This window comes from Gymnogyps californianus, chromosome 12, assembly GCF_018139145.2.
Source record: "Gymnogyps californianus isolate 813 chromosome 12, ASM1813914v2, whole genome shotgun sequence".
Taxonomy (NCBI): Eukaryota; Metazoa; Chordata; class Aves; order Accipitriformes; family Cathartidae; genus Gymnogyps; species Gymnogyps californianus.
In genome coordinates this window covers 21,514,973-21,535,963 of record NC_059482.1, presented here as the reverse complement: position 1 = coordinate 21,535,963, position 20,991 = coordinate 21,514,973, and the positions used below count along the sequence as shown (strand labels likewise).

The 20,991-nt window shown below is 59.4% G+C and overlaps 1 protein-coding gene across 1 annotated transcript; it reads left to right on the top strand.

Annotated features, from left to right (window-relative positions):
- Positions 1-587: 587 nt before the first annotated feature.
- ZNRF1 (zinc and ring finger 1) lies at positions 588-20,924 on the top strand. Its single transcript, XM_050904033.1, has 5 exons — positions 588-1,099; positions 18,362-18,457; positions 19,149-19,254; positions 19,366-19,456; positions 19,600-20,924. Exons 1-4 carry the CDS (start codon positions 649-651, stop codon positions 19,421-19,423), a joined length of 711 nt encoding a protein of 236 aa, XP_050759990.1. The 5' UTR covers positions 588-648; the 3' UTR covers positions 19,424-19,456; positions 19,600-20,924.
- The last annotated feature ends 67 nt before the right edge of the window (positions 20,925-20,991 follow it).

The window sequence follows — 20,991 nt, the reverse complement described above, 5'->3', positions numbered from 1 at the left end:
GGGGAGCGGCGTACTCCGTGACCCGTAGGCCGCGGCGGTGAGCGCAGGCCCGGGGCCGCGGCGGCCGGCAGCAGCGCAGGGGTTAAGGGCGGCGGGCCGGGGGGGCCGGGGCGGGAGCATGCGTGCTGCCGGCCTCTATTGTCTCCGGCGCGGCGCCGAGCACCCAGGCGGCTGGCGGCGGCCGGCAGCGAGGCCGTGCCCGGCGCAGCGCAGCGGAGCGGGGCTGCGCCGCCCCCGCCGCCCCCCGCCGCCCCATGGGCCGCAGCTGATCGTCGCCCGGCTGCCGGCCGCGCCCCGGGCAGGAGCGAGGCGGGCGGAGCGACCCGGCCGGCGTCCACCCCCCCCCCCCCCCCCCCCCGCCGTCCCGTTACCCCCCCCTCCCCCTTCCCCCTTCCCCCCCGCCCCCCGCGGCCCCGGAGCCCTCGGCGGCCCCTGCCGGGGGTGACGGCGGCGGACTCGGGGCGCCCTCGCCCCTGCGGGCCCGGCGGGGGGAGGATGCCTGGGGCGGGGATGGGTTTTCGCCCGTAGCTCCCCGCGCCCCCCCGCTTCCTTCCGCCCCCTCTCGCCTCCCAGCGGCGGCGGGGGCGGCGCGGCCCCGTTCCCCGCGGGGGGCTGTCGCTCGGCTCCCTCCGGCCCGGCGGCGCCCATATGGGGGGCAAGCAGAGCACGGCGACCCGTTCGCGGGGCCCCTTCCCGGGGGTGTCGACGGATGACAGCGCCGTGCCGCCGCCGGGAGGAGGGGGGGGGCCGCCCCCCTTCGGCCATTACCGGGCGGGCGGCGGCGGCGGCGCCATGGGGCTGCGCAGCCGCTCCGTCAGCTCGGTGGCCGGTATGGGCATGGACCCCGCGGCGGCCGGCGCCGTCCCCTTCGGGCTGTACGCGGCGGCGGCGCGGGCGGCGGGGGAGGCCGAGCGGGCCCCGGGCGGCGGCGGCGGCGGCGGCGGTCCCGGCTCCGACTCCACGTACGCCCATGGCAACGGTTACCAGGAGACGGGAGGCGGTCACCATAGAGACGGGATGCTGTACCTGGGCGCCAGGGCCTCGCTGGCCGACGCGCTGCCCCTCCACATCGCACCGCGGTGGTTCAGCTCGCACAGCGGTGAGTGCCGGCTCCCCGGAGCCTTCCCCCGGCTTCCCCCCTCCCTCGGTGGGTACCCGGGCCCGGGGGTGGAGGTGGGCACGGTTCATCCCGGCAAGGGGGGGGGGGGGGCTGGGAAGGGGGGGCTGCCCCCCGCTTGGCCGGCTAGTCAAACCCCGTTGTGCCAAGCCTGAGGGAAAGGACCCCCATCCTCTCCCCGGTGCGGACGAGTGGGTGAGCGCCGGGGCTGGCGTCTGTGTCAAGGTCAAGGGAGGGAGGAGGCTTTCTAGAAGGGAGGTGTTTTGGCTCGGGGATGTGAAGCAGTGGATGTGGCACCACCCCCCCCCTCGACCTGGGGGAAAGTGGTCTGAGGGTGCTGTAGCTTGAGCCCTTGGTTTTGAAGACCAGGCCGAGCTCCTCGTGCCTATTCTGAAGGTGTTTGGGGGAGGTGCCGGTCAGGTATAGCGGTTTCCATGCCTTAAAACTGGGAAAGGGGCAGAGGAAGCCTTTGAAAGCGAGGTGTGGGAATTTTTTTCCTTTGTTTTGTCCGATAAAGGGCCAGGGAGAGGCCAAAGCGCGTTTTCTTGTTCAAGCCAGCTGGCACCGTTGCGGTACCCGGGAGGAAGCAGAGGAGGAACTGCCTGCCTCTTTAACAGGGCTGGGGAACCGGCTGGGCTCTCTTGCAGGAAACGTGTCAGGCTAAGGGAGGGGGTGAGGTTGCCCCCATCCTCACCCTCCTGGCTGGACCCTTCCATGTGTCCTGGTGTCTGGAGAGGAGCTCTGGCTGCGAGCAGGGCTGTGTCACTGACCTAGTTTTGGCTGGGTACAGGGAACGAGGTGGGAGATCCTCCCTTCCCCTCCTGCCTAGAGGGGAATTCATTTCAGGGATGTGTTCCTTGCGTTTCCTGGAATAGTCTGGGATTTCTCTCCCACCCGGCCCCCTTGCAAACGCTGTAAGTGTTCTCCTTGCATGACGTGGTCTGGGAATTTCGTAATACGCCTTGGGACAATGCCTCATTTTCAGGAAGGCTTGAAACTGAACCAGCGGACAAGAACAAAGTGCAAAACGAGGCTCGTGGGGCCCATTTTCCTACTTCCATCTTGGGATTTTTCCCCTTTACCCAGTCTCCAGGGGCTGCTCTTCTCAGTTAGATCGAAGCCGTATGTCTTGCATTGCATCCTCAGTGGCAGAACGCCCCGGGCCCCGTTCCTATTGATCTGGATAAGCCAGGCGCTTGCAGTCCTCCCTGGCAGATGGAGAGGGCTGGCTGGCATGTGGCGCCGGAGTTGAGACCGAGCACTTCTGCAAACTTTCTTGCTCTGTGACCTTGCGCAGACTGTGCCGCTGCTCTGGTTTTTAAACACAGAAAGAAACTAAGGCGCAGCATCCTTCCAGGTATTTCACAAGCCTCTGTGCGAGTGAGTGCCACGGGGCCTTCTGCTGCGCCTGGTGCCGGAGCAAGGAGGGTTTTGTTACAGAAACACCTTGTAGCTAATCTGTACGTAGAGGTGGTCGGTCAGAGAGTATCAGTTACGTTAAATGATCGTTCTGAAACTGCAACGCTGAGAGGCAAAAACCTGTTCATAAAAATAAACCAGCTGCAAAATGGAGTAAGCTTTTTCTGGCCGCTCGAGCAAGTTAGTGCGATGCTAAGTTAAACCCAGTGCCCTTGGAAGATTGCAGCGCGAGCTGTGGGTAGTGCTGCAAGAACTTGGTTTCTCTGGTGACTCTTTTGGGGCCCTCTGAGAGCGTTTGAGCTGTGCCAAAGTGTGCGCGGTCAGCAGCCAGAGCTGTTCAGTCCATGCCGAAGCCTCTCCTGGTGGTGGTTCTTCCTCGTTGCTAATTAATAGCAAAAGGAGCGGAGGATGCTTAAAAACCATTCTGAAAACCTGTTGGAGCTCATTAAACTTTTCCGTTCTTCCTCTTAGTGTAAGAGGTTAATGGAGGACTTGGGGACCGAGAGGAAGGGGAAGTAAGCCACCTCAAGATTGCTAAAATTCCTGCTAATCTCCCGTTGCAGCTGGTTAACCTACAGCAGGGCAGTCAGGAGCTACTCGCTTCTTCCCCCCTGCCTCCCCATCGACCCGCTCCTCTCGCGGTGCTGAGCCTCTCCATTAGCAACTGGAAAGTGCTGAAGCAGCAGTGCTCCGGTAAATGGAGAGGAGCTTTGACATTACTGCGCGTGACTGTCCCTGCTCCTTTTGAAGGATGACTCGAGGGTGGGGACGAGGGGACTTGCCGACGCACCGAACCCACTCGGGAGGATGCGTGCCTGGGGGTCTTGGGGATCTACCTGAGTTGCCGTACTGCTATGAGGAGAGGCGTGCCCCAAACTCTGTGGCTAAAAGGTCTGGAGAGTGGATCCTTGCCCTGCCTGCCCTTTCCTCCTGCCTCTGCACAGGCTGGAGACCTGGACGGTGCCGATCTTGGCACGTGGGAAAGGTTGTGTTCATGGGCTTGCTCTTCCAGGAGTACTTGGGTTTGGGGGAAGAGCCGGGAGCCTCAGAGTGCAACCTGGGCTCTGCAGGGCCCTCGGTGGGACAGTGAGGAGCCCTGGCTTAATGCTGGTGATAAGGTGCTGTCGTTGCGGCAGCATGTCCGTGATAACGGGAGCATGCAGATAGGCTTGGCGCCTCGCCTCTCCCTTTATCTGCGATGCTGATTTTGTGCACCTCTCCGGCTGCTTCATGGCTCATCTGGCCCATCAGCAGGGTCCCCGAGGAGTGAGGTGGGGCGGGCTGAGCTCTTTTCCCTGGCTGGTGTCAGTCCTTCCCCTCTCTGCAGTTGAAGGCTTGCAGAAGAGCCAGGCGTGCCCGGGGAGGGACAGCGGAGGGCTGCGCTGGAAAGCCTGTGCAGAGGGAGGTTGTGAAGTGGTCCCCAGGGCCAGCATGTGCTGCAGCATCACTGTAGGGTGCTGTGCGTTGTGATGGTCGGCGAGAAGAGCCTGCTGCCAAATCCCTCCGGGCTCTACCACGGCTGCTGGGGTGCAGGGACTGCAGGAGCAGTTACATACTGATGGCCTCTAGCCCTTCCAGGGCCAGGGGAGGAGAGCTGCTGCTCTTATGAATAGCAAAGCCTAAATGCATCTTCCAAACGGAATGGACGAGGGGGCTCTGACCTTTGTGGTGGAGCTCCTCTGAAGGGAGAGCACCTCCCTGGGTAAGTGGATCCAGTTTCCCGACGGGGATTTTCCCAGGCATGTTCGCCATCCACGTGAGCGACGTAACTGCTCCAGCTCCACCTGAAACTGCTCTGGGATTTCCCTGTCTGCCCAGGGTTTCTGAGATCCGCTTCCTGGCCTACGCGGGTGGAAGATGACAAAACATCTTTTGCAACTTTGGAGTTTGTTTTTAGCACTTGACCCTGTCTCTGTAGCTTCGTGACCATTAGGACTTCTCAGCAAAGTCAAGGCTAGCGGGAGGAAGGGAGGAAAAAGGAGACGTGGTTTAATGCATGTCTCCAGCTTTGTGTGGTTCTCTTAGTATCGCTCGTGTTATTCATCTTCATCAGAGGATCTTGGGGAGTTTGCAGAGGCTGTAAATAGCTTAAAGTTTATCTGGAAATCCCCCTCATCACATGAAGCCATTGAGTGTTTGGGGCTCCAATAAATCCGTATCTCCTTGTCTGCTGGCTAGCCCAAGGAAAGGCCTAGCTCATCCTTCCGTGTGGTGCCATCAGGAATGTCGTAGGTTTTCTGTGCACTGACAAAACAAGCTGTTTGTCCTGGATGCTTGCAGCAGCAAGGTTGGGAGGTCTCCTTTGCCAAGTGAGCTGCTGCGATCGCAGCAGCGCCTTGCCCAGAGCAGGAAGGCCCAGCCTCGGGGAGAGGGGTGTCCAATGCAGAGACGACAGCCGGAGTGTTGGGCTGGGTTCTTCTCCAGGCAGAGTTAGAGAGTGAAACAAGCTGGAAGCGCTCTTCGATCCAGCTCTGGAGTAAGGGATGTGAAATAGGGATCGCTTGTTGGGAGGATGAGCTGAAGGTGTGTGTGAATGCCTGTGTTGGGCAGCCTCGGTCTCCGCCCAGCTGCGAAGAGGCATGTCCGTGGTGTACCCTTGCTGTGCTCTGACAGCTTCGAGTCCTGAGCCGTTTCTTGCCGGTGCTTGGCAATCTTCACTCCTGAGCTAGTCCTGCCGTTGTGGTCTCTACACCAAAACCAGAAGGCTTAATTCTAGCTGGCTAGTCAGCGAGCTGCTGGAGGGAATCTACTTTCAGCCCTGACTTTCCTGCCACCAACTTTTCAACGTGCCGATGTTGTATGTGCTTCCCTCCCTCCTTACAGGGGCTAGGCCAGGGGAAGGGCACCCCAAGGTCTGCAGGAACTTGCTATTGTGAATCTGTTTTTACCAGTGGAATTTTCCGAAGGAGGCTGTCCTCAAACCATCTTTTTATGGGTTTGGTGCTGGTGACTGCCTGGCAGGCAGGTCGGGCACCCGCAGTGTTGCCAGGCCTGCAGATCGTTTGGGAAACGGTGCAGGAACGGTCCTGATGACTCCCCAGGCCGGAGATACTCAGCTGTTGGACTCTCTGGGTCTGGAGGGGTTGCTCTTCCTCTTCTGCCTTCTCCAAGCTGGCTGCAGGACAGCATACGCCTAGGGCCGGGGGGAAAAGGCAGCAGCTACCTTGGAAGAATGAAACACCGAATAGCAGAAGATGGGAGACTCAAAGGCAGCTTTAATGCATACCAGACCCGCAGCCTGGAGATGAAGTTTAAGTGTGTCAACGTTGGCGTTGTGCGTGAGAAGCCGGCAGCGGCGGTGGTTATCTTCAGTCTCCGCAGCGAGAGCTAGCGCAGGCTGTCGCTGCGCTGCCTTGCCACTCTGGTGCTCCCTGAAATCTCTCTCGTCCGCCTTGCCCAGGAGCGAGGCGCTAATTGCTGTGCATGCTAACTGGCTTGGCTGGGCTCGCTCCTCTCTAAACCTGTGCATAAATCAGCGCAGGGGAGCTGGGCGCCCTCTCCTCCCTCCGCACACGTACGCTCCAGAGATACTAAGAATGATGCTCTCGTGCTCCCTGGGCTGACCCACTTCCCAGCCAGGATTGTCTTCCCGGCCCGTGACGTAAGTTTATCCCATGCTGGTTTGTTTTGCCGAGATGTTTGTTCCCGTGATTGGAATAACCGTAAAGGCTTCTCTTATTTATTAATGTGCTATTAGGGCTCCTCTCCCCTCTCTCTCTCTTTCTCTCTCTCTCTCTCTCTTGTTCACTGGCCAGAGGATCAATCAGATGCAGACGTCTTTGGTGGAGGAGCGGTACCAGGGCTGGCGCCCGGCCAAGGGAGCTGCGGAGAGTCATGGGAAAATGCTGCTAAATGCCGAAAATTAATTTCAAGAGAAATGCAGGGAGGGAGAAAAACCTACTTTGGGGCATGGTAGGGGGGGGAAGAAAAGCTTTTTTTGCTCCGATGTAATCTCCCATGTGACAAATCAGACAGGCAGCAAAGAGCTCTTTGAATGAACTCCCTCTGCAGGAACTGGTCCTGTGGCACCCCAGCCGGCCAGTGGGCAACCACGAGGCATGTCTCGTTGCCTCTGCTGCTGGTATGCCAAAACCCCATGTGTCAAATACTTGGGTTTGAGTAAATGTGACCTGGCTTTCTCCTGGTTCCCTTGAAAATTGAAATCATAAGGGCTCGCGAGTGATTTACACGAGTGGCTGAGTGATGCTGTAAAGCAGCAGGCCCTGATGCAGAGTGTTTTACCTGCCTGCTCTGGCATGGCTGTGTATCGGGGTACAACAAGCCTCTCTCTGTAGAGGCAGACCCATTTTTTATTTCAGACGGAGCAGGAGTGCTTAAAGTTGGGCCTTAGATGTCTCGCCTGCACTGGTCCCACCGGGCAGGTTTCAAATGTGGGCAAATCTGTTGGGGGCTTGGGTCTCCCCCTGGGGATGCTTCTGCTGTCCCTTGCGGGTGCTGCTCGGCCGAATGCTTTTGCTTGTTGCTTTCTGGTGGGAGGCTGTCGGGAGGTGCAGCTGCAGGAAGCTCTGCTGGCCTGGGGCCTCTTCTCGTGCCGCTGCACAGCGTTTCCCGTGGGCAGAGCCCGGCTGTCGGCGGGTTTCCTGCCCTGCCGGGCTGTGGGCAGGAGAGGGGAGTGCCTGCGGCGGGGGACAGGGGCTGCTTGTCTCTTGGTGTGGTTTAGCTTTCCAGCCTGCTGCGGGTCCCGCACAGCCCAGGGTTTGAGGAGGGCGGTGGGGAGAGCTTGGGAGCCGGCAGGCAGGTCCTCGTGGCTGGTCTCTGTGCTGCCGGCACGGGGCTCGGTCCATCGGTGCTCCCCGTGCCTGTGCGCTGCCGGGTTTGTGCCGCACACAGCCAGCTGAGCTTGAGCAGATGCATCGCTCAGCACTGGCGTTGTCCTTCCCCAGGCCCCGCTGGTGGGTCTGTGGGCAGCTGGAGGTGTTTGGTACAAGGTGTATTTTGCCGGCGGGGATGGTGCCTCGCTGTTGGAGAGGCTGCAGTGCACCTCTGAGGTGGACCTGACTCTTCTCTCCCCTCCTTGCCCACGGAGCTGAGCTGCGCTGGCCGGTGTCGGCAGCAGGTCGGCCCACGGGCCAGCTGAAGTGTAGTGCTGCTCGGGAGGGCACGGGCCGAATTAGCTTGGGAAATTCCTGACTCTCTGCGCTCGTGCATGCTTGTGCAGCTGTGGGCCTCCCATCAGCGGCACGGAAACGAGACCATGCGCCTTGTGCAACGGTCTTGTGGTGCTTTGTAGAGCAGCAGAGAGATGCAGTGGAAATATTTACCCTTTTGCTAGTTTTAGCAATGCTAGCAGAAATTTCCCAGGGCTGTATATTCCCAGCGAGCACCATCGGCTTGTTGAGGCCGTGTCGGGTTAATGGCCACAGTTCCTGAGAGACTATCACCTACCAGGCACAGAAATGTGGCTGGGACAGGTCCTGGTGAGGGAAGCACAAAGGCACAGATGAAGAATTGAACTGAAAGCCACTCAGAGCTGTTTCCTGGCCCTAGCAGGCAGGACGGCGTGACAACAGTGGGTATTTTTAGAGGCCAGCTGCCTGCAACACAAGAGAAGGAAAGCAGCAGTCAGGCAGGAGAACCGAGTGATGCTTCCCCCATCCCGCATCCCTGCCCAGCATTTTATTTCCTCCCAGGACGGGGCTGCTGGCATTAAGGAGTTTCCACATCCTCCGTGCCTCTTTGCCTGTTGCTGCCTTGAAAGGCGGCTGGCTTCATTCTCCCCTCGGCTTTTGCTATGGCTGCATGTTTTTCTGATGGGCGGCTCGAGGGTGGTGTCAGCGGCTCGGCTCTTCGCATCCTGGACAATTGCATTACAGCTTGGTGTGGTGGATGTTTTGGGGATTGTTTTTTGGAGAAGTCTTTGTCGCCAGTGAGGGAAAACCCGCAGTTTCTCCTGCAGCCGGGGTAATTGCAGTAATTCATTTGGGAGCTCTCCCTACAAGGCAATGGAGCTGCGTTTCATCAGAAGCGCTGCAGGGGAATTAGATCCACCTTTCAGTCCATCCATCCAAGGCTTGTACATCTGTAGCCGGGGAAAATGAGGGGGGGGGGGGTTGGCTCTAGCCAGATGGCTTAAATTACTCTGTGCAGGGAGGTTGTCATTATGGGTTGAGGTCGGTTTTGTGGCCAACCTTCTGTTAAGCTGGTGCTGAGCAGGATGGAGTGAGGCTGAGCACCCTGCCTGAGCTGCCTTGGCATTTCGAGGTATCCCCACCTGGATCTTGTTGCTTTGAAGCTATTGTCCATCCACTTACTTATTGCAACATTGATTTCCTAGCTCTTGAAGTCTGCTATTTGCCTGGATCTTACCCTTCCGAGAGTGGCTGCAGATGCCTTTGATTTCTTTTTGCTCCCCGTAGACAGGTATGAAGCAGACAGCACCCTGCAGCCGGTCCTGAGTGTTTCACGGGGGTACTCTGCTTCCCAAGACCCTGCCCAGCTCTGGAAGTGGGGGTACACTGTGCTCCTCTGGGTGTTGCCTTGGTGTTTTTCCTTTCTCCTGGGGAAGAGAGAGCTTGAAATCCCACAGCTAGAATTTTTGTCATCTGCAGCCCCGCTATCTCCCTCCTGCTCCCAGTGGCCGCTGGCTGCGAGATGGCTCGGTCCTTCCGTGTTCCAGGGTGGCACACGTTGAAGCGAAGGGGAGGCAGGAGCAGAGAAGGTGGGACAACCGGGCAGGGTTGTTCCCGCCTGTGGCACGGCGTGCAGCCCTCCTGCCTCCGCTAGCAGAATCTGGCGTGGGCAAACCCTGCTGCTCGCCGAGGGGTTTGTTCCTCCGAGATGTCGTGCTTTGTGTTTCAGAGGTTCAGCTCCCGCAGCTGCGGAAAGCCGGCTCTGTCTGCCAGCCGCCTCCATGCTGCAAAGGCAGCCGGGAAGCGCATGGGGCAGGGCTGCTCCAGAGCAAGTCGTGTGGTGTGGCCTCGTCCCCGGCACGGGCGTATCTCCCAAACCCCCAGCCTCTGGCTGGAGAAGGGGAGCTCATGCTGCCTGGCTGGGCAGCTTGGTGCTGTCAACCATCCCTCCCCTCCCACACCGTGCACAGCAGAGGTGTGCGATCATCCTTCAGGTCTGCACCCCACTTTTTCCCTTCCTGGTAGCCTGGGGCGTTCACTGGGCATCCCTCAGCAATTGCAGACCCTCCTGGGGAGCAGGGAGATGCTCTCTGCTGTGCATCTCTTCCTACCATGCAAGGGGCAGGTGAGGTTAGGGCTTGCTCTGCAGTGTGTTCCTAGGATTTTTTTCCACCGGTGTCTTTCTTTCCGCAGAAACAACCAGTGTTAACTGGCTGTAAGCATTTCCCAGCCGTGCACTGCCTGTGGGTGTAGCTCTGTGTGCCTTTTGAGCTCTGTTTGCTGCCCGCTACATAAAAATTGCCCTTTCTCTACCCTGAAAAGCAGTGCTTCGTCCTTCCCACGCACCCTGGGGGCTGGGGGTCTCGCACTGATGAAAACCAGTTGCCCCAGTAACTCCTGCCACCATGGCCCCGGCATGAAGTGCCACGGGAGACCTTCCACCACGCTGTTCGTGTGGTGCTGCCGTGGGATGCCCAGGGAGGAGGTGTCCCAGGAGCCGTATGGGATCGCTTCCTGGCAGGAGCGGGTACGTGGGTGAGATCAGTGCTGGGCTCTGCTCCCTCTGCCAGTATCGCGAAGCCGGGGCATGTCATCATGTGTCTCTGGAGTGTCCCTTCATCCTCCCAGTGAGATCAGCTGAAGCTGAGGCACGACAGAGCCTTGGCAGCATCAAGGCCTGAGTTTTCTGCTTTGGAAAAACCCGGGGGTCAGGAAAAACCCGGGGGTCAGGGACAAGGTAGCCGGGGAGCTGCCACTTCACCCCACGGTGTCGGATCCGGTTGCGTTTGGGAGTGGCTCATGTCAGGCTTTTGCGCTTAAGCCTTTCCGAAAGCAGGAGTTCCTCTGGCAGCTTGGCAGCGGCTGGAGCCCAGCAGCGGGGACTCCGTGGGTGCCTCCCCAACGGATGGCTTAGTGAGGAGTGACTCAGCCCGCCGGTCCCCGCGTGACGTTGCCTCGCTGCTCCCTCCCAGCCCCTGCCGAGCCGAAGCGTCCAACTCTCTCCCTTTCTGCTCCGATTTCTGAGTCACCGCATCCCACTGTGCTGCCGGAGGATCCCCTGCGCTCCTTCATTTCGGCACCTGGGACCCCTCTGTTGCCCTGTTGGCTCCGTGCATCTTGTGGATGATTGCTGCCCGCAGCAGGGCTTGCGGTTGGGCTTCCTCCTTCGCACGAGAAATACTCGGGAGGAAAAAAGCAGGCACACAGGCAAACCCTTTGGAAATTCCCAGGTGTGCCTGCAGGATCTCTGGGCAGTGAATTTGAAACCCTGAGCACCCCTTGAGAGGTGGGGAGGCAGCGCCTGGGCATCTTCTGTGCAATGAGATGGCCCTAGGCTGGTTTTGTGACTAGCAGGAGCCCTGAATGAGCTTGTAACTCGGTAAATTCAAGCCCTGCAGCCCAACAGCAGGAGTGTAAGGTGTTAATGCCTTCGCTGGGCTGTCACCCAGGACCCCTCTGCTTAACTTTGCTGTTCTCCGGGATGCTAAAATTAGCTTTGGGCTACACAGTCTTCCTTATGAAGCCTGTTGCCAGCAGCTGGGGGAGTCTCTGCAGTAAACTAGGACTAGCTGGAAGGCAGGGTGACCCCGGGAGGTTGCCTTTCTCATCCAAGTCTGGGGGAACTGATCCTGCAGCATAGGCTGGGCTATAGGAGGGAGATGCTCTCTACCTGTAGCGTAGGTACTTTTGTTCAAAAATTGCAGTTGCAGCCATGAAAGGGGCGATACTCAAACAGCGACAGGCGGGGGGGGTGCTTGGGGTGCAGAGGCTGTTTGCACGTCTTGCCTGAGGATGTGTGTGCAAGGAGGGTGGCTCTGGACATCCTGCGACCGTATAGCCAGGCCTGTTTGCCCTCCCGCTTCTCGGTGTCCGCGGGCCACGCTGGAGGTGTCTTGAAAGGCTTTGGTGTGTCCGTCTGCTGAGGCTCAATGGCTTTGGGTGCTGCGGAGCAAATGTGCTTGTGGGGTTCCCTCTTTCACATCTCCTGCCCTTTCCCAATTCTCCGGCTTTCCTCAGACCCGGTATTGCAATCTGTTCTGCTTCTTCCCGTCCTCCCCCACCGCCCCCATAAGAAACCAGCTGGCTAAAAAAAAAATATCTCTGCCTCCTGGCTTGCAGCAAGCCAGCCCTGAGCTGCTGTGACATGATGCCACCCAGCCCCTCCGCTCCGTGTCCTGCATCCCTCTGGCCCTAGTGGCTTCCCCACATCCCATCTGGAGCACCGATGCCTTTTCCTTGCTGCTGCGTCTCTTCTTCGTGGCTTGAGTCAGGTAGGAGCGGACAGAGGCGTCTCCAAAACCCGATGCCTCAAACGTTAGGGCGGTGCTGGCCTTGGCCAGCCTTCGTGGTCCATGGCATGTCCCTGCCACCCTTGGCTGGCATGTGGCCGACCTGACAGCAAAAACCTGCAGCATGGGGACTTTGCCAGGGGCCACTGTGAACCAGGGGCAGCTTTTCTTAGACGTTGCAAAACCTGGCCTTGCATAGAAGTGACTTCTTTTTGGGGTGCTGCTTCACATTACAAACCTTTATTTTCTCCCAGCTCAGCCAGCTGAACTGACTCAATCAGCAAGGAAACAGTGGGGTGGGATGGGGATGGAGCAGGAACATCTCTCTGCCGAGGCAGCATCCTGCTCCATTGGGTTTTTCTCCAAGCGCTGCCATCCAGGGTTGTCCCATCCCAGCCACATCCCTGCTGCCTGGCTGATCATCTGGGACTGGCCCACTGGTGTCCCCTAGCCCTGCCTCCCTTCTGCCCCCAGGAAGGTGTGATGTCTTATTTTCTCCCTGGACCTGTCCTTTATGCTCTCCCCACCTCCCTGCAGCCTTGAGTCGGGAGGAGGATGCTCCTACGGCCCCTTTTTGGAGCCGGCAAATGAGGCCGCTTAAGTGCTTTACTCCTTCCTGCCTACGTGTCTGCGCTCGTGTCAGCCCTTGTGCTGCACAATAGCTGAGCACCGTCGCGGCGTTCACCCGGTGCCTTGTGTCCTGCCGGGGCAGCAGGCTGCGGGGCTGTGCTGGGCTTCGGCCCCTGCATCTGCCCGTGCAGCTGATCCCGTTTCCCTTCTGCAAGGGGAAGTGGGTTCGGGCCTGATCCTGCTGGGTGCCATGACCTCCAGGCACTCAAAGCAAGCGCTTTGCTGGCAGAGGGAGCGTGGTCCTTGGTGGGACAGGTCCTTGGTGCAGCTGCAAGGTGCCTCCTGGCCCCGGTGTGAGGCGGCATCGCCGGCTGCATCGCTCAGAGGCTGGTAGAGTGTTGCTTCCACGGTGGGTGATGCTCTCGGAAGAGGATGACCATGGAGGTCCTCAGCTGCCAGGTCCCTGCGGTGCCCAAGTGCTGGAGATGTGCTCTTTGCACCCCATGTGCCATCTCCAATGTGCTGTCCTGCGACTGTCACTTTCAAAAAATGAGGCTGCTTTAAGCCAGTAGGTAATTTGTTTTCCAGGAGATGTCGGGTCTGAATATCTTGGCTCTGCAGGTTTCCTTCGCTTGGCTTGCGAGGAGGACAACTCCTCCGTGGTCCCTTCCCTCCTGAGGCTGTGCTGGAGCCCACGAGGGGTAAGGGAAGAGGAGGACTTGGAATCCCTTTGCCTCACCCAACCCCACGTGCTTCTGCTTCAGATTGACCGACTGGGCCCATAGATGTGGTCTTTCAGGCTTTCCCTCCTCTCCGATCACTAGTGTGGGTTTTTTTAAAGATGATCCATCTCTTCCAGCTTCCACCTGCTGCCGGTTCAGCTGGCGATGTCAGGGAAGCCGCGGGAGGAGGTGTGATGCTCAGGGTTTGCTTGGCAAGGAGGAGGCATCAGGACTCTGGTTCAGCTGCGTGCTTGGACCAAATATTCCCTGCCTTTATCTCATGCTCGGATGCATCCTCACCTGGTGTAAGCCAGCTCCCTTGGCTGGGCGCCCAGGACGCTCTCTGGAGACATGGAGATGGGCTGTGCAGCTGAGGTTTCCGGATCTCCCATGGACATCAGGCAGCCTGGGGCTTACCCCCGAGATCCCTGTTGCTCGGGGTGTCCCGTGGGGTGGCTGGGCACTGGAGGAGGGACCCCTCCTGCGGTGGGCACGTGTTGGGGAGTTTGTGTAGCCGCTCCCACATGCAGGGCTCCTGGTTTATCCCACTGCAGTAGCGGATTCCTGAGCAGCCGGGGATCTCTTTGGTGAATGCTACTCTGTATGGGATGGGTTGCTGGGGTTGCACCCGCTTGCTTGCGCCTGGGCTGCTGCTTCCCCCTGCCTTCAGGGCACATCATCCCCCACCGGCATCTTCCTCCTGTTGCTGGAGGTGCCGCGCAGCAGTGAAGCCGCTGCTCCCTGCGTTTCGGCCATCTGCTAGTGATAGAGCCAGGTTCTCCTACCGCTGGGCCGATGCAGTGTCTCCTGGTGGCACCGTAGCCTGTAAGTGATCCGTCTGGAGGCACACCGAGCTAGCGGAGGGTTCGGTGAGTGAATGCAGACATGGCACGTGCCTTTCCCTGCGGTCAGCAACAGGCTTGCAGCTCTCGTGGATGCTGTCTCGCCTGTCCCTGAGAGGAGCAGCCAGTTCTGCTCCGAGGACGTGGTGTGGTTGACCCCGCTGTAGTGCTTGGTGGCTTCCTCAAGCCACGCAGGTTGCTGTGGATGTCACTTGCAGACACAAGTGATGGGAATTCCCTATCCCAGCTTCAGAAGCAATTCCTAACGGGTATGGCCACGGCTGTGTTTGAGGCCGTGATTACAGATGGGTTGGAAACGTGTCTTGACCCTCCTGCCACCACCAAAGCTGCCCCAGCAGCCTGTGTGGTGGTGGTTTCAGCACCATGAGAGTTAACCACGGGGCTTCTTCAGCTTGCATAGGACCTGGTGGAGGTTTTCAGAGGTTCCCAGCTCTGCTTCGCCTGGCTTTCTAAAATTAACCATGTAACCTTCCTAAAAATACTCAGAGGGCAGTAGCCCCTGGAGAGCACCAGTGCTGCTTGCTCCTGGTTTCTAGACCAAGCCATCAGAGAGATGAGATCACCTGCCAACGTGTGTCTCACAGCCCTGGAAAGCCCTTGGTTTTCTCAAAGTCTCCTGCAGGATACAAGAGTCCAGGTCTGGATCTGAAGCTGCCTTTCTGGGCCAGGCCGCTTCCTGTAGCATCCTCCTCTTCCTCACTTGCTCCTGGTGAGAGCTGGTGCCTGCCTGCGCATCTCTGCCTGCGGTGGCAGTGCCAGCTTCAGGTGTAATGTGCTGCAGGTAGCAGCATCACCAGCTGCCCTGGGTGCCTTGGGAGGGAGGAAAGGTCCATGGCCTTTCCCCAGAGGATCCCCCGAGCCTCCCTGTGGGTGTGGGAGGCCCAGGCGAGGAGGAATAGCTGGGCCCTTCCTCTCTCTCTCTCTCTCTCTCTCTCTCTTTTTTTTTTTTAGGCATGTGGGAGGAGGGCGGAAAGGGCTTGAGGAGGAGGGAGGGAGCTGAATTTTCCATGAGCAGCTGTCAAAATGTAATCTCCTGCGTCGCTTGGGCTGGCAGCTTAGGCAGGATAAATTAACGGGGATTTCGGGGAACGTGGAAAATACCATGGCCCGGAGGGGGCCGGCCACGTGGGGAGCGGCCCTTTCATCTGCGGGACCGGCTTCGGGCCCCAGCGCCTGCCTGAACCGCGGAGGGATGCTCCGAGACGCTGGGCTCGGCGCCTGCCGCTGTCGGGTGCCGGCTGTCCCCTGGCCTCAGTGGTTTTCCATCCACCACCTTCCCCCAAAGGTCACCCGGAGAAGGGGTGAGGGAGCCTGACTCCCTTCTCTGCCTCCCCTTTCCCGCTGACGGTGGGGTCCCCGCGGCTCCAGTGCCTGCCGTGGAGGGGGATGCAAGCAGTTGCTCTTGCAATGCCAAGTATTTGTGCCGACAGCTGGGGTGCAGGGCGGCCCCCCGCCCTGGGGGCCTTTCCACGCTGGCTCCTCGCTCCTGCTCAGACCCGGGAATTTATGCAATTGCATTTTCATCATTTTTATTTTTTTTTTTTTCTGCCCCCTCCCTCCATCTTGTGAAATGCAGAGCCAGGAAAGTGTGTGTGCTTCTGCGCTTGGCTCAGCCCCAGACCCGTGCAGCAGCCAGTGCCTGTGACTGGAGCACGCCACACACGTGCTGGGGTTTGAGCCCAGGCCCCTCTGTCTGCGCAATGTCCCTGAGTCCTTGCCATGGGGCCGCGGTGGCACTGGGGGTCCCCGTCCCCCAGCCAGCTGCCCAGGGAGCACTGAGGAGTGTGACGGGTGTTCGTGCCGGCTATTTATAACCATGCTACAGCTACCCCAGCTAGCAAAGAGGCCTGGAGATATGGCAACAGCCGCTCACCGGTGCCTGCAAAGGGCCCTGCTCTTTCCCCAGCTCCTGCTGCTTTGCCAGCAGCTGGCAGTCGTGCCCCAGCAGCCGCGGGCCGGGTGGTCTCATCCAGGGCCCTCTCCCTTTGCCCCGGTTGCACATCTCGTAGGATCCCTTCGGGTGCTGCCGGAGCCAGCAGATCTGGGGCAGCTGTTTAAAATAACACATTGGCACAGAAAAAGGGGGAACCAGAGGAAACGAGGTCTTCCCGTGCGGTGCGCGGGGGACGGTACCTAACCTCTGCAAATGCCTTGCCCTGACACCGACTTTGCAGCCGAAACGCCTTTTCCAAAGGGAGCACTTTGCAGCCGTCCTGTGCCAGGGGCTCGCCGCTGGAAACGGGTCCCCGGAGCTTCCCCGGTAGGGATCGGCACCCGCGGTGCTGGCAGACTGTCTGCGTTCAAGCAGGATGGGTTCAGCTGGGGACAGGGGCAGGCGGGCTGCCAGGGGAATTGGGGGACGGGGAAAGTGTCTCGCAAGGGGAGGCTAGTTGGGTCTTGCAGAAGGCAGGCTGGGAGGCTATCTGAGCCCGCTCTATAAATACACCAGGCGGGTAAACACTTGGGAGGAGAAAAAACCAACTATTTCAGCTAACGGGCACTGCTGCCACAAGGTATAAGTCGGTCAGGAGTCAACTTAGGCTGGAGAGGAGAAGGCGGATCGGTGCTGCTGCCTGCAAGGCTTTGGCTGCCGGCGCTGCCCTTTTGGCCGGGGCTTGGTGTAAACATGGCGGACTCGCAGCAGAGACCCTGCAGCTCGGCCCGGCTGGGGCAGGGATGTGTCCCTGTGGTGGCACGCTGCGGGCCAGCCTGACACCCTGCCGGAGCGGCCCTGGGCTCAAGGTCTCCTTGTTTTAGCAGGTCCCTTTAGAGCCAGTCCCTCACCATCCACAACGCTCATCTTTGCTGTGCCCTCCTGGGAAATAAGCACCCTCCAAAGGGGCAGGAGTTGGCATCCCTGTCCTAGGCTTTCATCCGGGGAGCTGGGAAGTAACCTGTATTTATCACCGCTGCTAATGAGAGGGTGCTCGGGTGTTGGTGGTTATCCTGGCTGTTTGCACGGCAGAGGTCTGAGCTGCCTCCCATTAAAGCCACCCGCACTTTCTCCCTTCCAAGAAGCAAAAAAATGCCCTCGCCACATCCGCATGGTGGCAAACAAGAACCTGATTCATCCTTAGATAATTTGTGTATGTTCCTTTTCTCTTCTTTCCTGAGCAGCCTTTGCGTATATATGAAGAAAGCTCTTAAGCGGCACTGCAGTCAAACCTGATCTGCTTTTAGAAGACAGGTCCTTAAATTACCCTCTCCCTCTCTGCAGGCAGGGAATTGCTAGATATTCTGATGCAAACCCATGGTGGCGGTGGTGGCATGCACGTGTTCAGCTGCGTCGGCTTGAGCCCCGCTGCGCTGGGCGGTGACAAACCGCACGGCCTCGAGCTGGCTTCGGTGGGAGAGCAGGGAGTCCCGGGTGGGTGACCTGCAGGGCTGGTCGGGGATTTGATCCCTGGGAGTTTGGGGCTTGGAAACCTGGGTTTGGGGCTTGGAAACCTAGGTTCGGGGCAGCCTTGCTCGGTGGTGCTGGGGATGATGCCGTGGCGGTCTGCATGGCTCGAGCAGGTGGTGGCACCGGTGTGGTACCCTGGCACCAGCCGGGCCACATCCTCATGCCCAAGCAAGGATACAGAGCGGGTCTGGACATCACGGCCAGCTTCATCCAAGAGTCCAGGTCACCAGGCAGGTCTGGGTGACAAGGCAAGGCCAAGGTCAAGCTGGGACGTCAGCCTGTGGGGTCCCCCTGCTCCTGAGGCTGCTGGGCGGTGTTGGAGGGGCAAGCACGCGCCTCACTCCTGCAAAAAGCTGGAGAAAGCAATTTGGACTCGTGGCTCCGGCCTGCCAGTCCTCTGCTGTGGCCCCACAGAAAAACCTTCCTCCTGAGCCCTTCTGGCTCAGCTGTGCAGGGCCGAGCTGCGGCAGCAAGGACAGCACCGTCCTGGCACGGGGACATGCCCCTGCGCTCGCCAGCCCCGGGGTGCCGCGTGCCCCAGGCTGCTCCTCGCCCTTTAAGGCCCGGCAGCAGCTGATGGCCACGTGTGTGCTGCCTTGGCACGCTCTCCGTGCCCTCTGCGCGGCGGGCACGGGGACGACCGGCGTGCCGGCTCGGGTGGCTGTCCCCTGTCCGGTGGCTGTCCCCCGCGCCGGCCCTGCTGGCGGCTGGCACAGGATGAGCGGGTGCCCGGCGGGTGCTGCGTGGGGTGTGTGCCACCATGCAGGCGGCAGGTGAGGGGCTGCCCGCTGCCGTGCCCTGCCATGGCCTCAGGGACTCCCCGGGATGGAGGATGGGCTCTTCTCCTCCTCCCCTTGCTAAGGGCTTGTCTCTCCGCTCTCCCTCCAGGTTTCAAGTGCCCCATTTGCTCCAAATCCGTGGCTTCTGACGAGATGGAAATGCACTTTATCATGTGTCTGAGCAAACCTCGCCTCTCCTACAACGGTAAGGGCTGGTGGTCAGGCTGTGCGGGGACACGGCGTCCTGTCGGCTTGGGATGGCTCCGGGCAGGCTGGAGAGACGCTTGCCGCAGGCTGCACGGCAGGCGGCTCGGCTGGGTTTGCCAAGAGGGCTGTGCTTCAGCGGACCGGTGCAGCTCACGGTCCCTGCTCCGCTCCGCTCCCCTGGCATGGCTCAACCCCGCTGCTTTTGCCTTTGGGACCCTTTGTAACACAGCCCCCTCCCCGTGTTGCTCACCACGGTGTGCCGTGCCGGAGGGAGCGTCCTGGCCGGGCGTCCTGCCTGGCTAGGGCAGGGGACGTGTCCTCCTGGGCTGCCCCTCTGAAGGGTCATTGCCTTCCTCCCCTCCTCGCTGGCGGTGAGGCTTACCGGGCTGAGCACTGGTCTGCAAGCTCCTGCATCTCCCGTCCTCTCTCCTGAGCACTCACGGGGGAGCGATGCTCACCCCCTACTCGGTGGTGCTTTTTTGGAAGCCAGGGGTAGGGGCTGTGCTCGCTGCAGCCGCCCCAGCCCCATCTCCCCCACCCCATGCCTCCGCCTGAACCTCCTGCCAGCGTTGCTGCCGCTGCCTGGCGCTCGGCTGCCTCCACAGAGGTGGCCGTGGGCTCCTCTCCATCCCGGAAGGGGAACGCCACGGTGGACTGCATCTCACCGCTGCCCTCTCCTCCCCTCCCAGATGACGTGCTGACCAAGGATGCCGGCGAGTGCGTGATCTGCCTGGAGGAGCTGCTGCAGGGGGACACGATAGCCAGGCTGCCCTGCCTCTGCATTTATCACAAAAGGTACCGCACGGGCGCCGGGAGCGAGGGGACACAGCCAGGCGGGTGGTGGGGGACAGGCAGGGACATCCCGAGGCTCAGCAGCACGGTGGTGACGCCCTCTTCTCTCTGCAGCTGTATAGACTCATGGTTTGAAGTGAACAGATCTTGCCCGGAGCATCCTTCTGATTGACCCGCCGGGCGTGCTTGCTGACTTCTCTCTAAGGTGAGCCGGCCGCGGGCTGTTCAAATGTAATTTTCCCGTGCTGGGTTTAAATCCTGGGCCAGGAGGGGAGGATGGGTTGGGGTGGGATGGGGTGGCCGTGGCTTCTGCTCCTCACCTGGGATCGTCTCTCTCTGCCTTTGCAGGGCACCTTGCTATACCTGCTGTACCTCCTCTCCCCGTGCCCCCCGCCCCGCCTGGAGTTTTGGGCTGACTTTAAATTCCTCGAGAAGACAAAAATAAAACCCAGAAACTTGAATCCACTTGGGACAACGGCGAATTTTTTTTATTTTATTTTATTATTTTTATCTGTTTTGTTGTTTTTTTGGGTTTTTTGGTTGGTTTTTTTTTTTTTTAATTTAAAAGATTTAAAAAAAAAAAAAAAAGAAACATCCAGGAGAAGACAGTGTGAGAAAAGCGGAGCGACCCACTCTCCCCTCTACAGCCGCTGGTCACCAGGAGAGCTCTGCCTGCCAGGGAGGCCCCGGGGACGCCCTCGGCTGAAACCCTGCCATGATGTTTGGCTTTTCTCCCCAAAACGAAGGGGAAAGCTGCTGGGGGACAGCCGGCCAAACGGAGCACACGGCATTTCTCACCGGCAACCCCCCCACCTCCCACCCGGACTCGCCCGGGGGCTCTGCTCGGTTTTTTTTGCACTGACTAAACGGGAATTTTCTCCTCTCTCCCGTCTCCCTTTTGGAGATCTCCACCCCGGCCCCGGCAGCGTGAGACGGGGACTCTGCCCCACGCCGGGAGCGGGGCCACTGCTCCCCCCCGCCGAGCTGTGGGGGTCCGTCTTTCAAGTGTTTACAACGAGAGAAAAAAAAAAAAAAAAGAAAAAAAAAGGAAAAAAAAAGAAAAAAAAAAGAGAAAACCGACAAAAAAGAAAAAAAAACCAAACCACAACTGAAGCTTCGTGTTGACTGGCGTGTTCTTCGATTTGAGCTTCCCTGCCCCGGTGATGTTTACAGACTGGTCACTCTTTAACTCAGCTATAACCACTCAGAGACTGGAGAGCCGCAGCATCCCCGCCGCCCCCTCCCACCGCCCCCCCGCCGGGCTCCTCTTGCCAAAACCACCCCCCCCTTTTTCTTTCCATCGCCTTTGAGTTGAACCCTTTCGGGGAGGGTATGGGGAAGGCCCCCCATGGCCCTCCGGATGCCCCCCCGCCACCCCTGGCCATGGGGGTGGCTTTGCCAGAGGCGCCAAGACGGAGTCGCTTCATGGCAGTGACCCCCCCCTCCTCCAGCCCATCCCCGTCCCCTCCCGGCGCGGCGGGCACGTTTTCGTTGGTGAGACCTCCCCTGCCGGTGGCCGTGCCCCTGCGGGAAACCTTTCTGTATTTATATATTAAAAAAAAACGGGGGAAAAAAACTAAGAGTTCAGAGCTTGGGGGGAGCTTCCTTCATTAGTCAAGGTGTTTTGATATGGTATTAAAACAATGTTCAATAAAATATTCACTGTTATTTTATTTCACTGGCTTTCTTGGTAAAGCACACTATGCCTGTGGGGTGCCGGAGCCCCCCACCCGCACCGAT